Raw genomic sequence first — 8401 nt, forward strand, 5'->3', positions numbered from 1 at the left:
GCCACAAGAATGTGGATCAAATGTGCATTGAATAAAAAATAATAATAACTGCGTTCCATGCTATGGAAATTGCTTTATGTAAATAAGTAAACCGCGTTCCACACCCAGCAAGCTCTCCAAACCAATCCGCTCTCCTTTACTATCTAAGCCACACACAATATGTACTGTAAATGCACAAGGTCACCCATTGCGCAAAAGCATTTTCGAAGCGTTATCTCAGGGTGATCACAAGATTTTATCTGCGACCCATTACGTAACGAGCGAGGATCTTGGCGCTTGACCAACAAACACTGCGCGATGACCAGTGTTTATGATTTTTCAAAACAAAAGTAACAAGTTCTTTCATTTCTTGGACGTAATTATGTCATTTTGATAGATAGATAGATAGATAGATAGATAGATAGATAGATAGATAGATAGATAGATAGATAGATAGATAGATAGATAGATAGATAGATAGATAGATAGATAGATAGATAGATAGATAGATAGATAGATAGATAGATAGATAGATAGATAGCTCTGTTCTAGGATGCCCTCCAGCTCTGTTCTAGGATGCCCTCTGGACCCAGTGGAGGTGGTGAGTGACAGGAGAATGGCGGCTAAGCTGTCATCCCTGTTGGACAACGTCTCCCACCCCATGCAGCAGACTGTGACAGCACTGAGCAGCTCCTTCAGTGGGAGACTGCGGCATCCACGGTGTGGGACGGAGAGATTTCGCAGGTCTTTCCTCCCCACTGCTGTCAGACTCCACAACAAAGACTTTAACTGAACAAACACACACATCCACACATGTGCAATAACACTAAGTGCAATAATCTTTTCTGGCATCGTTGTATTTTTACTCAGTTGTATATAGCATTCGTATTCTATTTTTATCTTATTGTATATTTTTATTCTATTTTATTCTACTGTATATAGTATATTATTTTATTCTATTCTGTACAGCTGTGTACTGTATTTATTCTTATTGTATTCTAATTTTTGCGTCATAACTTTTGCACTGTCCACTTCCTGCTGTGACAAAACAAATTTCCCACGTGTGGGACTAATAAAGGTTATCTTATCTTATCTTATCTTATCTTATCTTAGATAGATAGATAGATAGATAGATAGATAGATAGATAGATAGATAGATAGATAGATAGATAGATAGATAGATAGATAGATAGATAGAGCAACAAAAAGAAAGAAGAGAGGTGAGGGTTTTTTTTCCAAAGAGATGAAAGAGTCGGACGCGAAAGCCAAAGGAATTTCCCTCACTTCTCATCCGTCGCGGGGGGAGGGGTGGCTGCTGCTCGGGGCCTTTTCTCACTTTCGGACAGGCGAGGGCGCACAAGGACAGCGGAGGGTGCTGGAAACCCACAGTATGTCCCTCTCCTCTCTGTGAGACCACATGACACCGCCTATCTGTGACACACGATATGCATCCACATACATGCAGCCACACTCAGCCTCGCAGTTCGAAAATCGCACGTGTGGAGGCACCTCTGTTATAACCACCTGGATAAAGTAGCTCAGTGTGCTCAAAGAGCAATGTGATTAAGGAAGTCATCAACCTCAGCTCTTTAAAATGTTGCACTTGAAGGTACGTTGATGTTTGAATGTTGTCCCCAAGCTGTAATTGTTTTTAAGTTATAGCACGAATGCCTGATATTTTTGATAGCTGGGAGTTTAGAAACAGTCACACCAGCTTTTAATAAAACTTTATTTGCTGCAACTGTGTTAAATAAATGTTTTGGCCACGTTGGTGCAGTGAAGATGTCTTTACGCCTCAGAGGCAGAGTTCAAATGTGACCACTTCTAAACAGCAGCTACAAGCCCTGTGTGCAGCAGGTTTGCGCTCCCATTATCACCATTCATTGACTTTTTGCTGAAACACTGCACGTCTGGAGAACTGGAAAAACGGCCACTGCCGATATAAGAGTCCAAAGAACCCCATGACAGTGTCATGCTTTTGTTTGGATTTCTTTCATTTGGAACAGCAAATGCTTTGCACACATGATCATACAAATTAGCAATGCAAATCACGGTACCACATTTCATAACTTGTTTGGGCATAAAGAATAAAGAGAATGGTTTCGGTTCAACGTTTCCTTTTTTCATCTCTAATCGGCCTTTATCTAAACCCTGACCGCAAGACCTGACCTTTGGAGACTTTACTTGACTCCACTTAAGATGATGATAACAATCACAAGAGAGAGGGGAAAGTGACGGGGGAGGGAGGGGTGAATAAAATGTAAATACATAATGTAACTTAAATGACTGATATGAGTTTTACGAAATGACTCTGTGTTAATTAGTTATATTTGAGCAAAAGCAAAGCTGAACTTTATTTAATAAGTAGAAAAAAAACCCAAAATATTTGAGCATATTAACTGGCGTTAAAATGGCTCATTAGTAATTTAAATATACTGTAATACAATAAAATACAATAAAAAGCTAAGTCTTAAGCAAACATTATTTTACTACTACTACTACTACTAATAATAATAATAATAATAATAATAATAATAATAATAATAATAATAATAATAATAATGACTTAATGCATATTTCAATATTCCAACACCACAGATACATCACCATGTAAATCCTAAATATGCTGTTTCTTGTTTCTGCTGCCTCTTGTTGTGCCCTCTGACATCCCCCACCCCCATCTCGCCGTTGCCGTTGCTCCTTCTGTTTACCCACAGATTCAGTCAATGAGTGTCGTCATCAGGGGGGACCATCGTGAAGACTGGGTCATTAAGAATGACAGCTCTGAAGAAAGAGAGAGAGGGAGGGAGAGAGAGGGTAAATGGTGATCCCTCCCAGAGCTCCCACTCGGCACTCTGAAGCGGTCTTCTCTCAGGTTCAGACCGGATTGCATCCCCTCTTTTTTTTTCCAGAAGCCTCTCCTTCTCTTTTAGGACGCAATCTCCCACCCACCGCCATCCCCGCTGCACGCACACACGCGCACACCCCTCCAACCTGAGATTCATCTCCTTGGTTTTGACGGTTCGCCTCGAAGACGAGGTTTGCTTGTTTTGTTTTTTCTTTTAAGTCGTGCTTGTGATGGAAAGCAGAGAGGAGATGGTGATGCTGGCAGAGGGAGGTCAGCTTGGCAAGAGCGGCTCTAATTTGTCGGAAGCCATCGGGAGCCCCGTGCGAGAACCACCAGGCAAGCCGGGCCACAGAGGTTGTCTGAGTCCAGGAGCTGCACCCTATTCCCGCGACAGGAGCGATCTAGCGGCGGAGGATAGCGCACGGAGAAATATGAGCGCCGACGCAAGGCTGGTTGGCACGTCTACCTCCGGAGAGAGGCACCAGGCTGACCAACATCACAAAGACGGCAGCAGCTCAGACACAGAGTCGGACTTCTATGAGGAAATTGATGTCAGCTGCACGCCTGAAAGCATGGACTACCCAACAGCTAAAGGTAAGCTGTGTGGGTGCATGTTGGATTGTATGCTATTGCAATAAACATATTGGCACTGTAGGGTGGAACAGAAAATCGAATATTTATGCTCAATGAAACAGATCCAGGGTCTGCTTCAGGTTCAAACACTGCAGCTGCAGTCGGTGCTATACAGCTATTCTGTCAGCTGATCGGTGTGGCTGCAAACGCTGAGGTGACACCCACAGTGTAACCTGACATTTCCCTCACTGACTTTGACAACGAGTTACTCGTACTGCAAATGTGCTTATGGGCTACTTCACCAGGAAAAAATTGGAGATTCAAGAAAAAATTATGTCAATTGGTTTTGGCAGCTGTGAAGGTGCAAGCACCCACTGCTCAGTTTATTGTGAATATCATTCTGTGTGAAATCTTTATGAATAAACATTCATACATGAAACATTTGGAGTAGTAGACTAAACGAATGGTAAAGTAACAAACGAATGAAAACAATACAGTTTAAGTATTGATTATTTTCAACCAAGGGAAATTATTGTTCATATCAAATCAATATATCGTGGAAAATACCTTTAGAAAAAAATAATAGTAGTAGAAATTGCATCTTAATTTAAAAACTACACCAAATGAGAAGCTAAGCGAGCAGTCAGGATGTCTCTTATTTTTCTAAAAGTCAAACAAATAATGGAGTTAGCCTGCTAGTCTTCAAATGGCAGCGAATGAAATAAATAAAGCGTTTCGATTTGTTTTGGGTCCTGTTTAAATTGTAAATGTGTGCGTTTTACACCTGATTGTAATTAAAATATGCTTATTCTCTGTTTTTGGTTCAGGTCGAAATGGGGATTCTCCAAGCCACCCGAACGAGTGCGGTACTGAGCCGAGTAAGAATGTCCCGGGTCAGGGCTCTCTGTCTTACGCAGCAGATCAGATTCGCCGGTACCGAACAGCATTCACGCGAGAGCAGATAGCACGCCTGGAGAAGGAGTTTTACCGGGAAAACTATGTGTCCAGGCCGCGGAGATGCGAACTTGCGGCCGCTTTAAATCTACCCGAAACCACCATCAAAGTAAGATTTCATCTCAGGGAAGTGGGACTGAATTAGGCCTCTTGACCATCAATACGTACTCTGTGAGCTTGTGTTGATGTATATCAAATCCACGTCGAGTGCAAAATGGTCAGGCTTACGTAAATGACTGCCAGTGGTTTATTTGTGTATGGATAGAAATAATCTCATGGAAAATAATCTCATAGAGTAAAATCAAATTAGTCCATACAGGAAACAAAGCAAAAAAAAAAAAAAAAGATTAAGAAGCAGGCACCGCGTTATGTAGCCACAGGTCATATTTATTTATTTACTTGGGTTGGTATTTTTTGATTGGATGCTAGTCAAATGTCACGCAGTCCACAATAAATAAATAAATAAATTACAGTAACAAGTTTCTCCAACCCAAATCCAAATATTGTCATGAGTAAAAAAGCCAAACATTATCTACGCATGTGCTTGTGTTGTTTCAGGTCACGGGGGGGATTGTGGTTAATATTTGATCCGCTGTGTCTCCTTCACAGGTGTGGTTTCAGAACCGCAGGATGAAAGACAAACGGCAGCGTCTGGCCATGACTTGGCCTCACCCCGCCGATCCGGCCTTCTACACCTACATGATGAGCCATGCGGCTGCCACGGGGAACCTGCCCTACCCCTTTCCATCGCACCTGCCGCTGCCCTACTACTCTCACCTGGGCGTCGGGGCTGGCTCAGCTCCTGCAGCCGCCCCTTTCTCAACCCCCCTGCGCTCTCTCGATAGTTTCCGGATGCTGTCTCATCCCTACCAGAGGCCCGAGCTCCTGTGCGCCTTCAGACACCCTTCCTTGTACTCAGGTACCACTCACGGCCTAGGTCCCGGAGGAACTCCGTGCTCCTGCTTGGCGTGTCACTCCAGTCAGTCCAACGCCATCTCAACCAGGCCTTCCGGCTCGGACTTCGCTTGCTCCCCAACAAGCAGGACTGACGCGTTTGTCACTTTCACGCCTTCAGTGCTCAGCAAATCCTCATCTGTGACACTGGACCAGAGGGAAGAAGTGCCTCTGACCAGATAAAAAATAACTCTTGCTCCACATAAGCCTTTAACCACAAGCTTTTTAACCCTAACGTATTATATGATCAGGACTGAAACAGCATGAGGGGTGGGGTAGCCAGTATATAAACAGTGAAAGCCAGTTTATACTTGGGGAGAAGAGAAAGCTCTCCAGCTATAAGACGCGCAAAAGACCTGCTGTTATTGAAATATAATAATCCCATCGAAGATCCGGGGACATTGGGCTGAAATAAGACTGCGTAGACAGAAATTCAGATTTGATTTCTACAAGATTATTGTGACTGCTATGAGAGAGAGAGACGGGGAGAGATAAGCGGGGTGGTCCAGAGAAACGTTTAAATCTCCGTGATTGATGACGTTAAGGTCTTGATCATTATTTTATGCGTCCAAAAATCAGCCTACACGTATTGTTAGTTACGCGAGAATGATGCTTTCCATCTCTCTTTTTTAACAAGGGGATTTGTTAAAAGACTGCGGCCGTCTCATTATAGCTAGCTCTCCACACCGGGGCCCTCTCGACGGCCCGGGCCGAAATGTGCAGATGCTAGTAAAATTATTAAGTGATGTATATGTAAGACCGGGTGAATTTTGAGTGTTGAATTAATGATAATGCCAGGAAGGCATCAGGCAAAAGGTAACAAGGTGCCGAGGGAACGGATTACCACAGCCGGCACGATCTGAAGAGGGGAGGGGAGAGAAAGATCAGAAAGAGGATGGAGAGAGGACAATCAAAAAAGAAAAAAAAAGAAATGAGCATTTTTAAGGCCACCCAACACTCTTTCTTTCTCTGTTTTCTCCCATGACCGTAAAAGAGACAGTGTGATTAAATAATGCCCATGGGCCTTCTTTAAAACCGTTTTTCGCTTTGCACTGTTACACCAGTTTAGCATTTGTGTGGGAATACGGAATAATGTGTGACTGATTTTTTTTCTTCGTTGTTTTACTATTATTATTATTTTATTATAAAACTTTATTTTTGGTTCGCTATTTTTTTTGTTTGTTTGTTTTTGTTTTTTTGTGTTATGACTGGGTTGTCCTTATCGTTTAATTTGCAAATAAATACTGTCAAAGCATCGAAGGCGTGCGGAGTGATCTATACGCGTATTTCGGATCCATTTAAATAGCCAATAACCAATATGTCACTTTAAACTCACGGCAATAGAATAAAACTGATTCAAGCAAATTTTTGTTGTTGTTGTTGTTTTTGCTTTTCTCCCGGTCATCTTCTTTGGTTTGGTTTCGTTCAGCTTCAAGCGTATTGAGGATCTTCTCCATTCACAATTGGTTCAGGTCCGCCAGTCCTACCGCCTCAATAATAACACTAATTTTGTTCTCAAGTGGTAGCTGTCAAAACACCAGAGTGCGCCCCCTCCTATTTCCTGATGGGACCGTTAGATTGACCGTGACAGTTAAGTGGTCCCCGGGCTCCGTTAACGCCACTCATATTTTTTTCTGCGACCACTTAATAGACGCGACAGAATTAGGTGTCTGCAGATATTGGAAATGCAAAGAGATCGATCATTCGGAGAGGAGCGCCAACAATCAGCGGGATCTTAATTGGCCGCATTTGACCGGGCCCGAGCAAATTAAAAGAGTTTTTGGAGCGTAATAGGATTGGCTAAGTGCTGCGGCCCGCGGAGAGACACACAAATCACCCTTTAAAGGGAGTTTTAGGTCGTGGATTAGAAGTCATTGCAGTGATGGGCGAGAAAGTGTGTGGTATTTCAATTGGGCCTCGAAGTAAAAAAAACAAACAACAACAACAACAAACGAAAAACTGGCCAATTGCGTGCTTACATAATCGAACATGAAGATTTTCTTTATTTTATTTTTTAAAAAATGCTTCAAATTTAGGTGACATTCCTCGAGCCTTTATTCTGATTATTCCGAAATATGAAGATTTTGGAATTTGAAATATATGAAATATGAAGATTCCTGCCAGTGAAGCCAGACACCAAGAAGAACAATTTAGTTACCAAATATGATTTTAGGTACAGTGTTTTTTGTTTTTGTTTTTATTAGACTCGTTCTAATCAAACTCTACTGCACCCACAAAAACGGCACCCTTGAGTCCAACCCCGCCCCCCCAACCCACCCTGCTCCCTCACGCGTTTGATTGATGGCCTTATTAACTGGAGTTCTTGTAAGTGTGACCGAGCTGATTAAAATGCATATGTTTGGAATAATACACCGTTTAAGCCTCCCGGGTCGAGGCGAAACCACAAGGCAGATTTATGTAAACTATCAGCCGGTGTCTTTAAGCCTGATGGGGACGCGGGTCACGCAAGAAAATTGCTTTAGTTTGTGCATAATAAAATCGCACCATAAAAATAAAGATGAACGGGGCGGACTAACGGAATATTCAGAAGGTGTAGTCTCTTTAAAAGGAAAGGGGAAATGGTTTCATGGTGGGTTCTTTTCTCTTTTTCTGGGAAATTTGGAGCTGACTTTCAACAGGAGCAGCAGCACTACACGGCCATCTAAACCTCGAGTCACACTGTGCCAAAACGACGCATTAAAGTGAGGCAAATTACAACCACATTTACCCAGCCACACATATGGGCTCCCATCTCTTTGCCGGGGAAACTATACGGCTGAATCCTCAGTGGCCTAATCCGGCATCAACATGCCATTTAATCGCTGGAATATTTCGTGTGACTGAGCTTCAAGATATGATGGGCTCGTAGATTGCGCACATAACAGCAATTACATCAGCCTTATAAGATCCTATTAGTGCGAATTGGCACAGGTCTCCCCAGCTCCCACAACCAACACAAAGCATTTTGATAGGGGCGGTGTAGTGCAGCTGTCCACCGACAGCAAATTTAAAAAAAAAAAAAAAAAAGGAGCTGTGGCTGCTGTTACCGCTGTTTAAATTGGATTACATCCTAATTTACAGACCCCTGTCGTA

General features: G+C 42.7%; 1 protein-coding gene across 1 annotated transcript; it reads left to right on the forward strand.

The window, feature by feature from the left end:
• Positions 1-3057: 3057 nt before the first annotated feature.
• evx1 (even-skipped homeobox 1) lies at positions 3058-5491 on the forward strand. The gene is made up of 3 exons (XM_085346639.1): positions 3058-3421; positions 4228-4463; positions 4964-5491. The coding sequence occupies exons 1-3, from the start codon at positions 3058-3060 to the stop codon at positions 5489-5491; spliced, it is 1128 nt and encodes a 375-aa protein (XP_085202765.1).
• Positions 5492-8401: the final 2910 nt, after the last annotated feature.

Source organism: Diplotaxodon limnothrissa, linkage group LG22 (genome assembly GCF_057381915.1).
Source record: "Diplotaxodon limnothrissa isolate DT_005_m linkage group LG22, D_limnothrissa_male_GT1.1, whole genome shotgun sequence".
Lineage (NCBI taxonomy): Eukaryota > Metazoa > Chordata > Actinopteri > Cichliformes > Cichlidae > Diplotaxodon > Diplotaxodon limnothrissa.

Bases quoted from the DNA above. Each gene is read 5' to 3' on its own strand.
- evx1 (XM_085346639.1), top strand. From the start codon at position 3,058: ATGGAAAGCAGAGAGGAGATGGTGATGCTGGCAGAGGGAGGTCAGCTT. The intron at 3,422-4,227 runs GTAAGCTGTGTG...TTTTTGGTTCAG, and splicing joins GGACTACCCAACAGCTAAAG to GTCGAAATGGGGATTCTCCA. The intron at 4,464-4,963 runs GTAAGATTTCAT...TCTCCTTCACAG, and splicing joins TACCCGAAACCACCATCAAA to GTGTGGTTTCAGAACCGCAG.